The sequence below is a fragment of the Diadema antillarum genome, unplaced genomic scaffold (assembly GCF_040938485.1).
Source record: "Diadema antillarum isolate AM-2024a unplaced genomic scaffold, OU_Dant_1.0 seq00000476_RagTag, whole genome shotgun sequence".
NCBI lineage: Eukaryota > Metazoa > Echinodermata > Echinoidea > Diadematoida > Diadematidae > Diadema > Diadema antillarum.
The window spans coordinates 628,034-649,111 of NW_027271443.1; the positions used below are offsets into that span (position 1 = coordinate 628,034).

Consider the following 21,078-nt stretch of genomic DNA (forward strand, 5'->3'; position numbering starts at 1 on the left):
CGGGTGCAGGTATGAGGTGCAGAAGGGGAACCCTGTATAGAGGTCCATTTTGCACCTTATAGGGTGTTGAATATAGGGAGCTAAATAAGAACCCCCAAAATAGAACCCTAAATGGAGCCGCTGGTGTTACAACGATATGAACCAGAAAGGGTGCAAATTTGCACCTGAATTTTTGTTCACCCTATGGGGTGCAGAAAGGGAACCCAATGGAGGGGTGGAAATATGCACCACATCTTATGTTGTTAAATATAAGGTGCTAAAGAAGCACCCCCAAAAATAGAACCCTAAATGGAGCCGCTGGTGTTACAACGATATGAACCCTATTGGGTACAAAAAGGGAATTCAATGGAGGGGTGCAAATATGTACCATATATGGTGTTATATATAGGGTGCTAAATAAGCACCCCCCAAAATAGAACCCTAAATGGAGCCGCTGGTGTTACAACGATATGCACCCTGTAGGGTGCTAAATAGAACCGTAATTTCTCTTTGTGTAGAACCCGCAGAGGAATTATATTTTGTTTGTTTTTTGAACTCAAAGAAAAATCTTCACGCTGTGTTATTTACGTGGTTTTTACTAGAGTAAAAAAAGCGCAGTAAGTTCCCTCTGACAATTTACGGCGACCACGAAGGTACCATATATTTGTGTGGGAGGGGGATACCCCCCTCCCACACCCTCCCCCGCTAGGCCGCTCCGCTCCCTCGCACAGATATTCAAACTCAAAGTCCCTCCCCTGCCCCCATCATTAAAACGGAACGATGCCCCTGTGATGATTGCTTTACTGACTTAAATAAAAAAAAATGAAGAATACAATACTACAGGAAAATATCTAATACGTTATTCAAGAAGTGGATATCCTTATCAGTATGTTATTGAATTTATTTGGGCATTATTCAGGGCTTCACTACGTTTTTGAAAGGGGGGAGGGGGTCAAAATCGCCTGTCAGTCAAGAAGAAAGAACATCAAAAGACAAGAGAAACAACAACAAAAAAGTCTTCATACTTTTAAGGTCTGATTTTCCGCCGAAAGTCGGCTGACAAAAAAAAACAAAAACAAAAACAAAATGTCGCCATATTTTCGCTGCCACTTCCCTCCCACTTTGCACGGAAAAGAGTGGGACATTTGACCCCTGTGAGGTGTGTGTGCTGCGCCGGTCCGAATATGGGCTTGTAATCGTGGTGATGGTGACTATCGCCAATCATCCCCCCACTCCTCAGTACGGATTTACGTCGTTGCCCCGAAGCTACCGACGTTTGATGATAGGAAAGATCAGATGGATGACTACCTTAACCCTATAAAGCCCAAGGGGGGGGGGGGCACATTGTGCCCCCCCCTTACCGGATTTTCGTTTGCTACTCCTTCGCCCTAAAACAGATCTCAACCAAATTTGGTGACTTTTCCTAAAATCTTATTGCGAACATTTTGATATACAATTTAGCTATATTTGATGTTGCTGGTTGCCATGGCAACCATAAACTGACAACCATGTCAGTCAGATTTTGCATCTTTTTTCTGTTCCCATTTCATTTAACAGCACTACAGTGCATGAAATGGGTGTTTCTTGGCTGAAATTTTTTGAAGGAGCAAAATTCGAAGTAATTATGGTCCTGGAAAGTTTTTCTTATTATTTCCTTTGTTTTTATGTTACAAAGGCAAAAACAATATATATAATAGAGATAATTGAAAAAAATAATATTTTCTAAAGATTGCCCTTATATTTTGAGTCATTTTGATTCCTTCACCCAAGTTATGCCTCTAATATCATTACTTTATCATATTATCAATTTGCAATCTGAAAATTCCAGTATTATGCAAATATGAAATGTCGTAACTATACATGTACCCATCCCAAACATTTCATCTCAGGTCTCATGATGTATCACTATGCTGATATGAATAGCGCCTCAATGTGGTGACCTTGAGAAATTTCAACCATAACAAGTAATAAAATTCACTTGCTTATCATTTGTGGCAAATATGAAAATGATTGGTCTATAATAAGACATACACAATGGGGATAAAGAAATTATACAGAAAAATCATGTTTTAGCATATTTCCCATGTATTTCTTTATATTTTGGTGAATAGCGCCCTCCATGGGTGACCTTGTGAAATTTCAAATGTACAGTCACGTAGAGTATGAGTTACTCCACCCACCTGCCGAATATGACGATGATACATGAAATACAGTAATAAAAAAGTCACATAGGGGGGGGGCACAATGTGCCCCCCCCCCCGTATCCGGGCACTTACCCCCTGGGCAACCACCCCCCGGATAACTACCACAAGGATAATTACCCCCAAGGCTATTCCCCCCTAGGGCAAGTACCACCGGGAAAACTACCCTCCTAGAGCAATTACCCTCCAGGGCAATTACCCCCTAGGGCAACTACCCCCCGGACAACTACCCTCTTAGGGCAATCACCCCCAGGGCAATTCCCCCTAGGTCAACTACCCACCGGATAACTACCCACCGGTTAACTGCCCCCCAGATAACTACCAACCGGATAACTACCACCCAGATAATTACCCCCCGGGAGATTACCCCCTAGATAAACCCCCCCGGATAACTACCCCCTGGATAACTACCTCCCGGAGAACTACCCCATGGATAACTACCACCAGGATAACTACCACCCAGATAACTACCACCTGGATAACTACCACCTGGATAACTACCACCAGGATAACTACCATCCGGATAACTACCACCCGGATAACTACCACCAGGATAACTACCACCAGGATAACTACCACCCGGATAACTACCACCAGGATAACTACCCCCCGAATAGCTACTCTGCGGATAACTACCCCCCAGATAACTACCACCGGATAACTACCACGAGGATAACTACCACGAGGATAACTACCACCCGGATAACTACCCCCCGGAAAACTACCCCCGGATAGCTATCCCCTGGATAACTACCCTCTGGTTAACTTCCCTCTGGATAACTACCCCCGGATAACTGGGTGCTGTTCGTTATTCAGAAAGTTCGCTATTCCGAAGGTTCGTTATTCCAAAGGGTCGTTAATCCGAAACACGCAAATTCCCTATACCTAGTGGTTTGTTCATCCGAAAATGATAAAGGGTTCGATAGTCCGAAAGTTTGTGGAGTTACTCCGAAGGTTCGTTATAATTCGAAGATTGATTAATCCGAAAATGAAATTCGGAACAAAGAACCTTCTTAATAACGAATCTTACGAATAAAGAGCCTTCGGAATAATGAACTTTCGGAATAAGGAGCTGTAACCATATAACTACCCCCGGATGACTACCCCCGTTTAACTACCCCCTTGATGACTATTCCAAATACCCCACCCCCCCCCCCCCCTTCTCGATAATCCACCTCCGAAAAACTACCACTCGGATAAGTACAATTGGGACAACTACTACCCGCATCAGTAGGCCTACCACTGGCAATACCTCCCAATGATTAATGGTACCTTTGGGAATTACCACTGCAACCTTCACCTTTCCCAGTGCAATTACCCTCCAGGGCAATCCCAGGGCTAGCCCCGGCCCCGAACAACTTACCTCCAGGGTCTTATAAAGACTTCGAATCAATCACAAGTCCCCAAATCGATTGCAACTTGCATTGCAGCGCACAAGAAACTTGTGATTGATTTCTATCACAAGTCTTTATAAGACATGCCCCAGGGCTATTACCCGTAGGGCAACTATCTTTTCCTCCTCGAAAACATCCGCCCCCCCCCCCCCCCCCCCCGATGATTTTAACGTAAACAATTTCCCCAGGGCAATTACCCACCGGATAATCATCAACCGGATGATAACTCCCTTGGGCTCTCCCACCTTAAGACCCCAGTCACATAATGCTCTGCGTCCGGCGTTACGTCCAAAAAAGTCATTTTTTCTGCGGATTCCCTCGGATCCCTTACCGTCACCAGAAAATTCTTGCAAAACATACGGGGGAAAATGCAGGCGATACGGAGAGATACGACCAAATGCGAATACTTGCGTCCACTTGCGGATATCCTTACGAATCGGTGCGTAATTTGTTCTTTGAACTTGCGTAAACTTCCGAATAGTTCTGAACACTTGCGGAAAGTTGCGAATATTTACGGAGAGTTGCGGGTATTGTCGGATAGTTACGGATAGTTACAGATTGTTATTAATGATTATGGACAATAATGGTTTTCCCTGACGATCCCTGCCAAGTCAGTGTATCATGACAGCAAGTTTATCACATATTGGACTGTCTTATTTTGTACACTGGGGGAAACTGAAATTCAATTACGTACAAGTTGTTAATTTTTTTTTCGTATTCCTGTACCTTGCTTTACAGTAATAAAAGATGAAATTTTGAACTTGAAGTTTCAATTTTACCTGTGCAACTCAAATATGAATAAACATCATGAATGTAAAGATACATAACTAATTATACCACAAATAAAATACAATATATATCGATAAGTTAAACATTAGAGTAAGAAAATATTTCTTACAGTCATGGAATAGACAAACTATGGTTACGCTGTCATTGTGCAGTGATATTCATGACTTACTGGGTTATGTTCAGGAGATTGTTATAATAAAGCAATGCTTATTAGATTTCCAGAAAAAGACATTTGAGCTTTCGGGCATCCCTCCCACACCCATTATATTAGAAAAGATGTAATACACATTTCACAAAGCGTAAAGTGGGTCAGACTATAGAGAAATATCAAATGTATTCTAATTTAATATAGTTTATCGCTGTCCAACACCCCTTGGCCAGAAAAGTGAATAAAATGCTGTCATCCCATCCTCTACAAAAAAAAATTGCCTTTTTCGAAAAATATACATTCAAAGAGTGCAAGAAAAAAAAAAGGTTGAGCACCAAGGGTCAACCGATGTCATGTGTATATTGGTGCCACCTGAAACTTCATAACTTGACCTTGCGGTTCTGCCTCTCCATTGCTCCGACTGTGTTGTAGCATTCATTCAGGTAAGGACGCTGCAGCATGGCAACACGAGTTATGTGGCTACCCACGAGTCTCTGTGTTCCCATGCGAGTGGGAAACGGAAAACGTCGAAGGACGTAATCGTCCGCAGCATCCGTAGCTGTCCGAAAATATCCGTAAGCGGACGAAAGTGTTGTGATACGTTAACTTGCGGTTACTTTCGGATACTTACGGTGGACGTAAATGAACAAAAGCGGACGCGAGGTATTTTTTTTTGCGGATGGTCTGCGTCCAAGCTACGGATAGTTACGTTCAGTTACGGATAGTTACGTTCAGTTACGGATAATTACGTTTGGATACGGTTACTTGCGTAAGTCTGCATTCGTGGAGTCTCTCTGCGAAACTTTGAACATTTCAAAATTTCGCAGGCTTGGCGCCGTCATTTTACGTTTCTTTACGGATGAGTTGCGGACAGTTACGTCTACATACGTCCCTGCGGATGCCTGCGTCCACGCTGCGTCCCCCTACGTCCACTCATCGGTATCTATCCACGGCGGACGTAACACATCGTAAAGCACTGTGTGACTGGGGCATTAGGCTTGATAGCCTACATACTTCTAACCCTCCAGGCCAATTTCCTGGGTCGATTTGCCATAGACAACTACACAGGAGCCGTTTTCCCTGGGATGGAAGGTCATGGAGTAGAGGCAATATCCCATGATAACATGTAGTTAAAAGCCCGCATGTATTACATTTATTGTATAAATTAATAAATGCGCTATTACACCTCTTTTGACAACGCCTATCACTGCCTCCAGATGATTGTGTCCGGGAGATTTTCGTTGCGATTTTCATTACACCGGAAGACTCATTTCAGTATTGCCCTGCTACATCATTTTGCATTAACCACTTACAATTTGAATTTAACATAGTTAACTTTACTTGTACATGAATCTACAGTAAAGATACATTGTACTGCCTGACTAAACTTGTGAGGGCTGATATCTTTCGTGAAGCGTTGCCTAAATTCTTACAGAAACAGTGGTTTTATATAATGTGGTGAGGCCTGAGGGAATATGATTTTCGGTAAAATAAACTCTTATTTTCTTATCTTCATAGTCTTATGTGTTTCAACCGTAACTGATGAAACTCAAAAAGAGGAAAGACGACAGTGAAAGAAAAAAAAAAGTACCTTCGAACGTAAATGCGCTGAAGAGCTTTTTTTTTTATATGGCATTTGTCCTTTCACACGAAGGTGATTTTGTCTTTTCAGACCCGAAATTCAGCGATCTGTTGCAAACTTTTGGTGAAAAAGAAAAGAATAATGGAATAAATAGGGCTATTTCAAGAAAGTGTTAAAATCACGGAATTTAGCTCTTATTCCGAGTCGTCATCATCTCTATGTATGAACAAAATCTAGTGAAGTAGAGTTAAGGGTTGGGGGTGAGGGAGAAGGATTTCCCCTTCCGCTCGACGGAGCTTTTGCGTTGTTAGAATTGAAATAAAGCGATCCGCAGCACCCTTTTTGTGCAGAATTAGGAAATTGTCATTCCCCGAAGTGTATTAAGTCTATAGAGGGGACCAAGCAATGGGAGGGTGGCAAAGTAACTCTCCAATATTCGAGGGAGCTCTTTCTAGTTTTAGAACTGAAATTCAAAAATCTGTAGCACACTTTTTTTGAATGTCTGGAAATTTGTCAATCAGAAAATGTGGAAGGGGATAAGCGCTATCCACCCCCCCCCCCCTCTCGCACGAGGGACATTCTGTATTTTCTGCTTGCATTTAAACGTTTTGATGCAAATATTTTGTGGCATATTTGGAAAACTGTCTATGTTCAGTCTCCTTGCATGCATGGAGGGGGGGGGGGGGGGGCGAGCTATCACCACACTTCCGGTACGACGGAGCTTTTGCCCTTTTAAAGTTACAATTTAGATATCTCGAATACGGTTTGATGAAATATGTGGGAAAAATTAAGAAATAAACAACTGATCTTATGAAAATAAGAGAGGAAAGTGTTAATTAAAAGGGAATTTCCTTTTGTACATGAAATAACTTTCGAGTTTTCCGAATATAAGTGAAAGTGTTGTACACTCAGAAGTATTCACGATTCTTTTTTTGAAATAGTCTATACATTATCCAACAAGATTGAATACTGTTCAGCTCTCTTACCGCTCTGAAGGTGGGTGTATGAACGTCAAGCAATATGCTGAAAAATGATATAATCACATTTCTGCTTCCTCTGTTGTTGTTGTTTTTTTTTTCTTCAAATTTCAGGGAGGATGATTGAACTGGCAATCCCCCCTCCTCCATTTCAGGGGTGGGGGATGTATACCCCATCCCACCCCAGATTTACGCCCATGGCTTTGTGTAATGAAGCATGCCGATCTGTATCAACGACGTAGGCCTCCCTGTAGACGCATGGAGAGAACCACACGTGTGCAAAATACGTATCGCTATATGCTTACCTATGCATTCAGATAATTATGTATTTTCTCTTCCGACAAAATATAATATCATATTCTGCAGAGTAATCTCATACATATGTACTGTAATTATGTCACAGATGTTTGGATAATGAATTTCGTTTAAATTGAAGAAACTAGCTATAATGAGAATCATATTTATTGTATATATATTACATTTTATTATTTGATACCAAAATGTTGTAAATGATGCCTTACAAATAATAAATAAATCATCTGACATATGTTATTGAATATACAATATTTGGCTGTACAGCGAAAAATAACGGGTATCGACGAAGTCTTAGCAACCACAGTGATTCTTCGTTTATTTTCGATGATTTCGGTATGCCCGAGCCGCATCCGAGTCGATGATACGTACATTCACCGTCTTTGTTTGAAAGTTTGTGATTTTTTTTTGAAGAATACACAAAAGCCAATTTGAATAAGCCAACCGCGAAGAAGGCAAAGCAGGATTAAGCATATCAGCTGCAGATAAAATAAAAAACAACAACTCATCTCTAACATTCCGCTGAACTTGAGTTACATGACTTCGAAATGAGGTTTCATAATGAATTATAACACCTACTGGAGTTACGGGCTGTTTTTGATGAAGTATACCAGTGCTCCAGACAGGACTGATGTGGACATAATATCATTGATGATCGACTTCACTTAACATTTCATTCTTGAAACCAATATATACATATAATAATAATAATGATATTAATAATAAACTCAAAATCTATCATCATTCAGTTTAAGACCATTGGGTACCAGCAAGATTCTTCATGTCTTGCCAACACGCTTCAAGTTCTGCAATTATGGCGGGTGACAGTGAAGACAAAAGAGGTTTAAAAGAAAATTAGGCTGTGTATCACATGCATAACAATAATAACCAATACAATGCTTGCGCAATATTTTAGTGATTAGTTTCCTAAACAGACCAAACAACAAAAACAAAACCCGGGCCTCCAACAGAACCCTGGGGTAACGGAAAATCATTAACCAACAACCAATAACAAACAACAAATAACCAATAACAAACAACCAATAACCAATAACCAATAACTGATAACCAAGAACCATTGCAAATCCTGACAGAATTCTATGCTGCAAGAGCTCAATAACCATCATTTTCAATGGGTTAAACAAACGTGTGCGTAGGCCTACCTCTAGGATATACTAGTACATGAAAGTCTTATATCGCACGAAATGCACACAAAATGTCGAAGAACGTGGCAATAACTCCTACTGTCTTTCATGGTGAGGGAGATATTTATCTAGGGGGTATAGGTCATACTTATCCAGGGAGTATTCTTCAAGGGAGGGGGTAAATTAGGGGTAGTAATCCGGGGGCATCCAGGGCTTTTTATTTATTTTTTATTATTTATTTATTTATTTATTTTATCTATTTTTTTCTTGGGGGGGGGGGAGTGGAGTAGTTATCCAGGGGGTATTTTTCCCGGTGGTAGTTATCCGGGGGTAGTTACCCGGGGGTAGTTATCCGGGGGGTAGTTATCCGGGGGGTAGTTTTCCGGGGGGTAGTTATCCGGGGGTAATTATCCGGGGGGTAGTTATCCAGGGGTAGTTATCCAGGGGGTAGTTATCCGGGGGGTAGTTATCCGGGGGTAGTTATCGGGGGGGGGGGTAGTTATCCGAGGGGTAGATATCAAGGGGGTAGTTATCCAGGAGGTAGAAATCCGGGGGGGGGGGTAGTTATCCAGGGGGTAGTAATCCGGGGGGTAGTTATCCAGGGGGTAGTTTTCCTGGTGGTAGTTATCTGGGGGGTAGTTATCCTGGGGGGTAGTTATCCAGGGGTAGTCATCCTTGGGGTAGTTATCCGTGGGGTAATTGTCCTAAGGGGGAATCGCCCAGGGGGGTGATTGCCCTAGGAGGGTAGTTGTCCGGGAGGTAGATGTCCTACGGGGTAATTGCCCTTGAGGGTGATTGCCCTAGGGGGGTAGTTGTCCGGGGGGCAGTTGCCCTAAGGGGGAATTTCCCTGGGGGTGATTATCCGGGTGGTAGTTATCCGGAGGGTGGTTTTCCAGGGGGTACTGTTCCTAGAACCGTGCCCCCCCCCCACCTTGGGCCTGCGAGGGGTCTAAATAGCTTGGGCTTAATAGGGTTAACAGATTTGAGAGATACGCAACCACACAGCGGTGGCCGGAGGAGGCGTGGGCCACGAATCTCAGTGCTTTACTTACGGGGAAAGCATTAGAAACGTACTCAACGTTGAGTGTTGTAGAAGCACAGGATTATGGGGTTGCGAAGAAGGCGCTTCTTAATAGGTACTCTCTAATAAGTGAGGGATTCCGAAAGAAGCTACGGGCGGCGAAGCCCGACAATGGGGAAACCGCCAGTCAATTTGTTGTACGAATGCGGAGTTATTTAGACAAATGGGTAGAACTAGCGGGAGCAAAACCTCAGTATGAAGCGTTAGTAGAGTTGATGTTAATGGAGCAATTCCTGACTAGTTGTTAGCAGCCAATGGTACTGTTCATTCGAGAACGTAGGACGACAGCCCTAAGTGAAATGGTTGAGATCGCCGACCGCTTCGTAGAATCTCGATCAGGATGGTATTCACCGGGAGGTCAAAAGGGCCTACAAACCAGGCCTACTTCGAATCAGAGTAGTCGTCCAAATACAGGTACCGCTCGCCCAAAGCCGTACGCCAAGAAAAGGAGGAGACCCCGCGCGACAAGCCCGGATGCTTTCTATGTGGTAGCACCCGACACTTCGTAAGGAACTGTCAGAAACGCCACAAGCCGGAGAAGCTGGCCGCGGGAGTCGACAAGTCGTCCTATCCACAGGGGCCAGACGGGAAGAGTTTGGGAACGACGGCCACGACGGACGAAAAATGAGGGAGGGACGTGGTAGCCGACAACCGTTGAGAGGGAGACAAGAACCGGCAAGGCATGGGTGAGAAAGGGTGTCTATTAATCGACTCTTGCTTTTCATGTAGTCCCACCACACAGGTACACGAAAAAGAGCAGCAAAAGGGTACCATGCTACCGAGAGTAAGTGCCGCCTGTGGAGCGAAGCCAGTTCGGGCAATGCCAGTAGTTAGCGTACTTCTCAACGGCAAGAAGGTGACCGTCCTGCGAGATAGTGGATGCTCGGCAGCCGTCGCCAAGGCCGAGTTGATCGACCACCAGCAGTTGACAGAGGAGGTTCGCTTGTGTGTCCTGACTGATGGCATGGTTAGAGAATTCCAAGTCGCTAAGGTACAGGTGGATACGCCCTATTATGAAGGGAAATTGGAAGTTTTGTGCATGAATAACCCGATTTATGACTTGACACTAGGTAATGTCCCAGGAGTGAGAGAACCAAGCCAACCGAGCCTGACGGGGATACAGCCCTATCCGTGGAGACTCGGAGCCAACGTCGTGACGTGACCAAACCACTGAGGAGAGGCGATAACGGCAGAGCAATTCCGGCAAGAGCAGAAGGACGCCTCGCTCGGGAACATTCGAGTCAGGAGAAGAGAAGGTGAGCCGAAAGGGCAAAATGTTTTTTTGAACTCAAAGAAAAATCTTCACGCTGTGTTATTTACGTGCTTTTTTATTAGAGTAAAGTAGCGCAGTAAGTTCCCCCTGACACCAGTTTTTTTTTGTTTTTTCATTAACTCTTTATGTGCCATGGTGGAAACCCCCTGTGTGCCACGTTATTCTGAGACACGACGGTAGTCATGCTTTGAGAAATAATTCTGTTTTTCCAATTCGTATAACATCTACAAATTGAAATAATGAACAGTTGCTACATTACTATAAAGGCATGACTCTTGCACATTGAACCGTGACAGAAACTTAGAATGTACGAGAAAATCTAGTTGGGAACATCGCTTGATAGTCGATCACCACATAGAATGCAAGTCGTATATGAGAGGAACAAAAGCACGAGAAACGCTTTCATTGTTCCGCGGGATTATCAGTAATTAGCGGTTTATCGATCGGTCTTGGCGGCTTTGTTTGTTGAGCAGAATATGCGAAGTTGGCACGCCGTCGACTGAGTCGGAGGTGCGAACGTGGCACATAAAGAGTTCAGTGGAAAGTTCTTAAATTTAATACTGGATTCATTGAATCTCAAATATTAGGTCTGCAAATGGGACCCCTTACCTTTAAGCAAAGCGATCGTAATAAAAAGTGGGTCCAGGCCACCAATATTGGGATCGCTCTGTTTTTGACGGTACCTCTTCAAAACAAATTGTTCATCATACAAACAATGATTTCTCTTGGAATTCCATGATAATTCACATTTCATAAAAGATATCTCATTTCTTCACCAACAATGTCAGAAACCTGAATTTGGTTTTAGCTCAAACTATATAAACCCTTTATTGGAATGATATTCATAATTCTGTCGGGAAACAAGTCCCCTGTGATATGCATGGTCCACGACTTCTCTCGAAAACCATTGTTTTCATGAGAATTTCGTATTACCAGAGGTTCTGATTTTGAAAGAAAGCATTAATGAAAAGAAGAAGAAGACTTTTTTTTTTTTTGTAGATTGAGACAAAGTGAAGAAACTCGCATCTGAACTTTCTCCCCTCTGAATAATATTTTTCTTTCTTTCAAGACTTTTAGTATGGCGAAGCGAAGGAATGATTTACAGAGTTTGATAGCTTGTCTCTCTTCGCTTTGGCGTGCAATTGAATGATTTGAAGGCGGTCCAAACTGAACATGAGGTAGGTTTGCATTAATGTTCGATTGATGCTTGATGATCATGTCATCTTCTTGCACAATTAAATGTGACCGTGCACCTCAAAACGAACATAAAGTCGCACACACTGATTTTGCGTGAGGTCTGAAAATAAGTGAAATGGGTCAACCTAGCCGAACTTGACTTTTTCATATTTTCTGAAAGGGCGGGTCTTCTTTAACATTATGCTAAAATTTGGTAACATAAAAAGGACAGGAAAGTGTGTGTGTGTTTTTTTTTTTTTTTTAGTTTATTTCGAATATGTTTTGGTAGAATAGTGTGATTAGGTGTGTTTTTAGAATCCCTGTTTCTTTTTTGAAAAACTTTGTCCACACTCTTCACTTTCAACTCTAATAACTTTTAAAAGGATGGTGCTACTGCTTTGAAATTTAGCATTAATTATGGACAGAATGTGTTAATGAGGCATGCCTAATTTCACTTTAATTTCATAATTCCTTCATTGTTGTTACTCTGATGGTTTACTTCCTGTTTTTTTGTCCCATTCATCGCACAGCCAGCACGGTTTGGTAAAGATTAAGCTCTTGAATAGACACTGTACTTCAGAGCCTCTTTTCTCAGTTGACATTTTTCCTGAGTTTGTGCTTTCTTTCCAATGAATAGATAGGTTAGGAGAGTCCATTTGATTTGAGTTATATATTATTTTAAAGCTTAAAGTCTGCTCTCTTAGAATATGGTCTTAACTAAAAATTCATGTCTGGCGACTTTTTGTTTGTTTTGAGGTGCGGGGTCACAAATGGTAATTTCTATGGTGAGGCAGAATTAATCTTTTGTTATAAGTACAGGGTAATCCCGTCGTTTTACTATTCATTAGTAAAGAAAGGGTCCGAACGCAAAAGGATATTAGAGATACACCTATGGCTAGAAAGTTTAAAAGTTGATTTAGATGTCTATGCGTTCGAAAATTTCAGAATTAAAAATACACCTGAAGTGTCAATGCTGAGATTACCCAGAGTATGTATACTGTTCGAAGTAGGTTTCTTACAATGTATAAACATCGATGTTCCTGGTTCAAAGCGTGGTTAAAGTCATGGATTATGTGTTTGAAAAGCGACAAAAAGTCTGATAAAGTATTTTTGAGCAGGCCTTATATTTTCCATCGAGAAAATCAACACCAACAAATAAACACAAACTTCGTAATACAAGAAGGAACTACTGTACGGCAATTTCTAACAGAACAGTCCTTTTATATGAAACACAATAAAAGCAAAACTCAAGATTACCAAAATAGAATCTACTAGTCGAATAACAAGAAACAAAAAAAAATACAAACAAACAAACAACTGGAAAATTAAATGGTATAGTTCATCTATGACAGTGTTCCTGACTCTTTTATAGAAGTCACCCCCAAGTATACTGCAAAGGTAAACGTTAATTGCAGTTGTCAATTATGTGTGTGCAAGCAGTGTTACAGTTTTAGCAACCCAGATTTTCTGCTTGTATGTATAATTACTAATAAGCCCTGTACATTTCCCCTCTCCCTTCCTTGTCATCAATGCCCACGTTGAATTGCATGTACTTGTATAAGCTGTTATTTTCGCGAATTTCGCGAATCTCAGTTGGACCGCGAATTTAACAACACACGAAAGTGTCACCATACGCTGAGGTAGTATAGTAATGCGCTTATTATAGGCCTATGTTTCAATTCGCGAAAACAACATCTCGCGAAAATGTCCGTGACCTCCTCATTCGCGAAAACATCACCATGCGAAAATAACAGCGTATACAGGGTATGTGTGTAGGTACGTATGTAGTACGCCGTTACAGCGTCAAACCAATGATACAATGGGGGACGTGTTTCCCTTGATAACCTTCATCCTGTTCGCTTTTTAAAGACTTGAACTTAGCTTTCATTCTCTGCCACTGGTTTCTATTATGTAACCCTTTTTGTATCCTTTTGTATACATAATGATCGGGAACGCCATGCGCCATACACAGCAACGGATTAATATACGACTTTGTAAAAGTCAGTATCCGCGCCCAGCCTCCTATTAGGTCCTACTGTATACCTTTTGTCTCGATACGGAACAACGCGCTATGTGCAGAAAGCGATGTGTTCAAACTCGCTAATGTGTTGAAAGCGCGGAGATCATCACTCCAGCAGCTGTTTTGTATAGAATCCATTAGTCCATGCTACTCGAAATAAGAATCCAAGGGCTACTTCTCACTTCCACTTCTACCACTAAATAAGGATAAGCTGTGTTATTTTTTAAAGATAAAAAAAGAAAGGATGCGACCGGGATAGTGTGTGTTTGTGTGTGTGTGTGTGGGTGAGGGCGGTTGATTTGAGTCTAACTTACTACAATATTAAACTGGTTGCAGGTTTGGTTGTTCATTTTCCATCCGAGAAGATGGCTGAATAGCCCATATGCAGCTATTCAACGTTAAGCTGGTCTTCCATGGGGTCAAGTTGGATGTGAGGTGGTTTGTTATGATTCAGTGCATTGACGGAAACTACCATCCTTACATTACTGAAATAATTAGGTGGACATTCTTTCAACTTTGAGCGTTTCAGCACTGTTCCATATAATTATTGCCACACTTCACAAAATGGCTTAATTCTTTCTACCACTGCCACTGTCACTGCTACTGCTTCTAATACTAAACTCCTTTTTCTTTTCTATTCTGAATTGAATTGAATTGAATAACTGAAACTGCACTGGTCTTGCACTCGAGACACAGTGAACAGTTCCAGCACGTTTATTTTCATATTTCACTTGACATCAAAATACATCCAAAAAGAATACAAACCAAGCAAGATACAAAACATGTCATACGTCGGGACATGAACAGAAAGTGTGTCAGCATTCGTAATGTACATAAGACTAATTCTCTATAACTTGTGAAATATGATGGAACCGCAAAAGCAAAGCTTGTAAGCGCAGGTTCCATGAAAAAATACCGGTGTAAATTTGCTATGCAATCAATGGAGATAGGACACAAAGTAATAATGACGAAACGATATGAAAGCTAAAACATTAAAGTACAAAGGGAAAAAGAAATAAGAGAATAAAGAGAAAAAGTGAAAAAAAAAACAAAACAAAACAAAAAACAAGAACCCAAAGAATAAGAACTGAGTGAAAATATGGCATATAGGTACACAAGTATATACGTGCACATTATCAACTTCATAGTGAGTTCTAAATGTTGATACAAATACCGATGCAGTGATTATATAACGGGAGCATAAACCAGAAATATACATTGAACGAGGATACTGCGCATATAACATATTGAAATATTCTAATCAGACTGATTATATTCATTTATTAACATTAATTTCAATTTTTGTTTAAATGTAAACATACTAGAACAATTGATTAAATCAGCGGGAAGATCATTCCAGAATTTAGGTCCGGTAAAAACAATTGTTTTTTGAGCAAGGAGTGTGCGGGTACGTGGAAGGTGAAATGATTCTCTTTGTCTTGTGGGGTAAGCATGGACGGCATAGTTTTTCTGAAACATATGAGTAAATACGTCAGGCAAGCCGTTGGCTGATAACTGAAACATAAATGTGCCTAAGTCGTATAAAAACAAGTCAGCAACCTTAAGGAGTCTGTTTTCAAAGAAGAAACCATTCGTGTGACAATAATAATCGGCTAGATTTACTGAACGAATAGCCCGTTTTTGTAGTTTGAAAATTTTATCAATGTATAATTTGGCACAGTTTCCCCAGGCAAGTATTCCGTAACAGAGGTAGGGTAAAATGAGCGTTGAATATAAATTTTTCAAAATATACTTTGGAAAAAAAATGTTTTAGCTTATTTAAAATCCCAGTGTTTCTCGAAAGCATTTTAGATAAATAATCTATATGATATTTCCATGTTAATTCATGGTCAATATGAAGACCTAAAAATTTAAACGATTCAACTTGAATCAAACAATCATCATTCATTTTTATATCGCCAGGCAAATGGATCACAGAATTACTAAATAACATATAAACAGTTTTGTTTATATTAAGAGACAACTTGTTTGCTTGGATCCACATTTGAACCGACTCTAATTCTCTGTTCACTACATCTAAAAGGGTTGTTGGGTTTCGATGGGAAAAAAAGATATTAGAATCATCGGCAAAAAGAAGAAAAGATAAAATATTAGATGAATTTTTGAAATCATTTATATAAAGAATAAACAAAAGTGGGCCTAAAAGGGATCCTTGAGGGACCCCACAAGATAGTGTTTTTAAGTTGGAACTGAAGCCGTTGATATTTACAAACTGTTTCCTGCTAGTTAGGTAGCTCCTGAACCAGTCCAAGGCCTTTCCACGTATCCCATAGTGCGAGAGTTTGTATAACAAAATACCGTGATCGATAGTGTCAAAGGCCTTGGACAGGTCCAGGAATATACCAACAGTATGTGACGAGTCGTCAATAGCGTGGGCTACTTTATCGATAAAAGCAAGCACAGCATGAGTAGTAGAGTGTTTTTTCCTAAATCCAAATTGAGACTCACAAAAAATATTGCATTCGTTTAGGAATTTAATTACACGAGAATATATCAACTATTCAAGAATCTTAGACATCGCCGTCAAAAGAGAAATTGGACGATAATTACTTACATCTTGCTTATCACCTTTTTTGTAAATCGGAACAACTTTAGCAATTTTCATTTGACTAGGCACTATGCCAGTAACAAGGGACAGATTGAATATATGTGTTAAAGGAGACAATATCGCCGATATAATATTTTTCAGTAAAAAATTTGTAATACCATCATGTCCAGCACTCTTTTTTGCTTTCAACTTGAGAACTACATCCCTGACCTCGTATTCTTGGATGGGAGTAAAAAACACAGATTGAGGATTTGGATCAGTTAGAAAATAATGAAATGCTTTATCTGTTACTGGGATATTACTAGCAAGACTGGGGCCTAAATCAACAAAAAAATCATTAAACGCATTAGCAACATGCACCGGATTTTGAATCAAGATACCGTGCTGAGATATTTCCTTCACTTGTTCCGATTTATCTTTAACTCTAAGAACTTCATCTGCAGCTACTAAACAGCTAACATAGAAAATAAACATAAAACGCCATCTACCAGCCTTCACGCGTAGGCCTCTAAAACCAAATAAGATTAGAATATTAGATAGACATGTTGAACAAATTTGAAAGCACCTTAGGGCAGAGGTGAGATTTCTAAAAGGAATAAAACATTAAGTAGTAACTTAAAAGGTTTCTGAAAGGAATAACAATCAAGTGGTAACTTAAAATGTTTCTGAAAGGAATAAAAAATCAAGTAGTAACCTAAAGGCTATAATTGATAGAATCTCTTGAAGCGGCGTTAATACTCTTGGCCAGAATTCGAACGTCAGGACAGGATAACACTAGTACACTGATATCCCCCATGTATACTTTGCATGCATGTATCACTTGTGAAATTTCTCTTTCGTTTTGCTGCTTGGATCGTCCAAAACGAAAGTCAAGATGACTTGTCACATGCATGGGATGAAAATACAACCAAACACAAATAGGCTCGCATGCCCCTGATATTCTTTTTCAAAACCAATAACGGTTTACACGGTATATGGTGACATGTAGGACAATGTAATATTGTATCATGTTTCTTCCATCTTGTGGTTTTGTGCAAAAGAACGTTGCAATGATCGTAAAATTACAAAGTGGGAAAACATCAATGCAAACTCAATGGCTTTCAAAGACTCAAAACCCTATTTCTCGTAAACTTAACTATCAAGTAAAAGGTTTTCATGATTTTGGGCAATCGTATCTTGATGGTGACTGGCAGGGAAGAATTCCTCTGCTCTTTAAATTGAAACGATTTATACTTATCAAATAAGGCAGCTGATACCTGAGGCATTTCCAATATCAAAGCAATGATAACTTTGATGTCATTCTTTGCCTAATTCCATTTCACAAGACAATCTCTTCACATTTGAGACATTGCAAACTTGAATTTAATTAGTAACACTCGTCCATTCGACAAGTTTCCAGTTATTCTGAGCAGGTATTCTTACACAAAAAAAAGGACAGGGTTCCTCCTCAAATTTCGACAACAAATCCGATTCAAAAAAGAAAGAAGATTGAACTTGTCAATTTGACAAGAAACTTAAGGGTGCCCAAGGTTTTCTCAGATGCGGAGAACTTGTCGAATTTTTGCAAGTCTCTATTCACATATGAAAAAGGGTTTGTTTTTTTGTTTGATTTTTTTCTAAACTCTTTATGTGCCATGGTGGAAACTCCCTGTGCGCCACGTTATTCTGAGACAGGAAGGTAGTCATACTCTGAGAAAGAATTATGTTTTTCCAATTTGTATAACTCCTACAAATTTCTGTTAAGACGGGCATACTAGTAGGCAAAGTTATAGAGGAATACCAAGCTTTGTTTCGATATAAATTGTATGACGAATTTATTTTCGATTTTTCTTTTGAATGACCAGTTGCTACATTACTGTAAAGGCATGACTTTTGCTTGTAAAACCGTGACAAAATCTTAGAATGTACGAGCAAATCTAGTTTGGAACGCCGCTTGATAGTCAATCACCACATAGAATGCAAGCCGTATATGAGAGGAACAAAAGCACGAGAGACGCTTTCATTGTGCCACGGGATTAGCGGTGATTAGTGATTTATCGATCGGTTTTGGCGGCTTTGTTTCTTGAGCAGAATATGCGAAGTTGGTAGGCCGTCGACTGAGTCGGACGTGCGAACGTGGCACATAAAGAGTTAAATTGTGAAACAAGGTATGAAATATACGATATACCTCTTGATTTAAACATTATTTTGCCTGTTGTTAAGTATGATGTCACTGCAAAAGCGTGGACTGGGCTGCTGATATGTTCGTGTGTAGGGGTTACATAACCAAGATTGTTTGCCAGCAGCTTTTATTGATTGGCATTTTTGAAAGACTGCTTATTATATGAGTGACATTTCAGCATGAAATAAGAAAAAAAAAATTATGAATGATAGTAATAATAAACTAATTTCGGATAATTACTATTAAGTCATGTTAACCTGGCTTGTATACGAAATGAGACCATTATTTTGGCACTAGACGAAGTGAAAGTTAGTAAAATGGAAATAGCCTTTGTACGTTAACTAAATGGCGCCAGTCAAAAATAAAATGATTATTACAGATGACCCTGATATCATGTCATGTAAACATTGAATATGATGGTAAGTGCACGAACTGATTGCAGACAAAATAGATTTAGACCACTTGGAGTGCGACAAACCAAAGCTGTTAACTCTTCATGTGCCACGTTCGCACGTCCGACTTTGTCGACGGCGTGCCAACTTCGCATATTCTGCTCAAACTAAAAAACCCGCTCAAACCAATCTATACATATCCAAATCCAAAAAGTACAATGATAAGTGGCAGAAAACCGAGCGAGATTGTAGCATATTGAGAGATTGACTACCTACTCTACTTGCAAATAGATTTTTCTTTTGACATTAATGTGCCACTTGGTTTGAAAGATGGCCTGGAAACAATGAACCACGAGGCAGAACCATTTATTTTGTTTCATGTTTTATCATTCCACGACATTGAGTAGCAATTACAATTGGATTTTGTTGCTCACTTGGAGTTGACATTGGCATTTGCTTTAATGAGCTCTTGGACAGTGGCATCGTGCCCGGCTTCGGCGGCGTGATGGAGTGGCGTGTTGCCGTCATCGTCTTCCTCGTTGACCACATCGTGGTTCCATTGAATGAGAGCTAACACGGTTCTGCATGGAACGGTGAAGGGAGAATGAGGAAGCGAAAATAAATGAAGGGGACGGTAATGGACGGAGTTAGAGGCAGGGGAGACATAATGAAAGAAAAAGGAGGGCGATGAAGAGGATAAGAGTGAGAAAGGGATGTTAGGGAGTGAAAGAATGAAGGGGAGAGCGGGAGCGAGAGGGAGAAAGATGAGGATATGAATAGCTCGGTTGCAAAAGGTACTACATCTGTTTTCCAAAAGCTGAATTTGCAATGAAGGGAAACGAAGAAGAATTCATTGACAAACCAAACCCTCCCAAGAAAAGGAGTAGGAATGAAAAGGAGTAGACAAGAGCGAAGGAGAAACGAAGGAGAAGCAGCAGAATTTTGGCGACATTCATGTAGTCCCACATAATGCGTTACTGTTGGTTGCCCTTACTGTGTGTTACTGTTAGGGTATTGAGTTTGAGCCTTACATTGTCCGGAGAATATACGTACAAACACTATGTAGGTTTGGACTATGCCTTATATTAATGACCTCACAGCTGATACGTGTGGGAAAACTAGTATGAAAGCAAAATAAGTTTGTTGAAAGCAAATAAAATGGTATGAAATTCTGACATCCCTACCAACAGTGTTTTACCTGTGGGTATGCTGTGTTGTTCTTTACGTGCATAATATAAAGTACCATGGCTGGATAATACGCAGTGGCATGAAGCTTTGAACACTAGATTCATAATATTTTATTCTTGTAAATGACATTTGTTACTGTGTTTAGTGTAGGTGATCATATTACCCATCGACCGACTTGATTGCACTAGCTTTTAGAGTATTAGATTGTGTTTCACCTGATAAAGAACATACCACAATACGAATTAATGTAATGAACTTGATTACAGCACTGAGAAAATGAATTACATTCAGATGCGCGGGATTTATCTTTTCGCTCGAAGTTCCATTGAAAAAAAGAATAAAGCAAAAACAATAACAAATACAATATGCTTGAGACACGTGAAGGAAGAATTCACAGTGACAAAAGTAGCCAAAATTCAAAACAAAGAATAAAAATAAAACAAATTAAGAGATAAACCTGTGAGAATAAAATAAAAGGAAAACAGGGACGAGAGAAATCCCCTGGTGAGATATTGTGACCCCTCTCCTTTCTAAGACCGTTTATGCACAATGGATCGTCCTCCCCCCCCCCCCCCATCATGCTCGAACATTCGAAGCATGTGAAAATTGTTTGAATGCTTACGACCAATTACAATCATTCATTCAAAATATTGGTCAGGAAGGGAGAAGTGGGGCATCAGCTGTGCACATT

The 21,078-nt window shown here is 40.3% G+C and overlaps 1 protein-coding gene across 1 annotated transcript in view; it reads right to left on the minus strand.

Annotated features, from left to right (window-relative positions):
- The window catches only part of LOC139733448 (uncharacterized), a 299,164-nt gene that overhangs the window by 182,753 nt on the left and 95,333 nt on the right, over nt 1-21,078 (minus strand). The window contains exon 5 of the mRNA XM_071644265.1: nt 19,634-19,780. Coding sequence (XP_071500366.1) covers nt 19,634-19,780 — 147 coding nt within the window. The remainder of the gene's footprint in view (nt 1-19,633; nt 19,781-21,078) is intronic.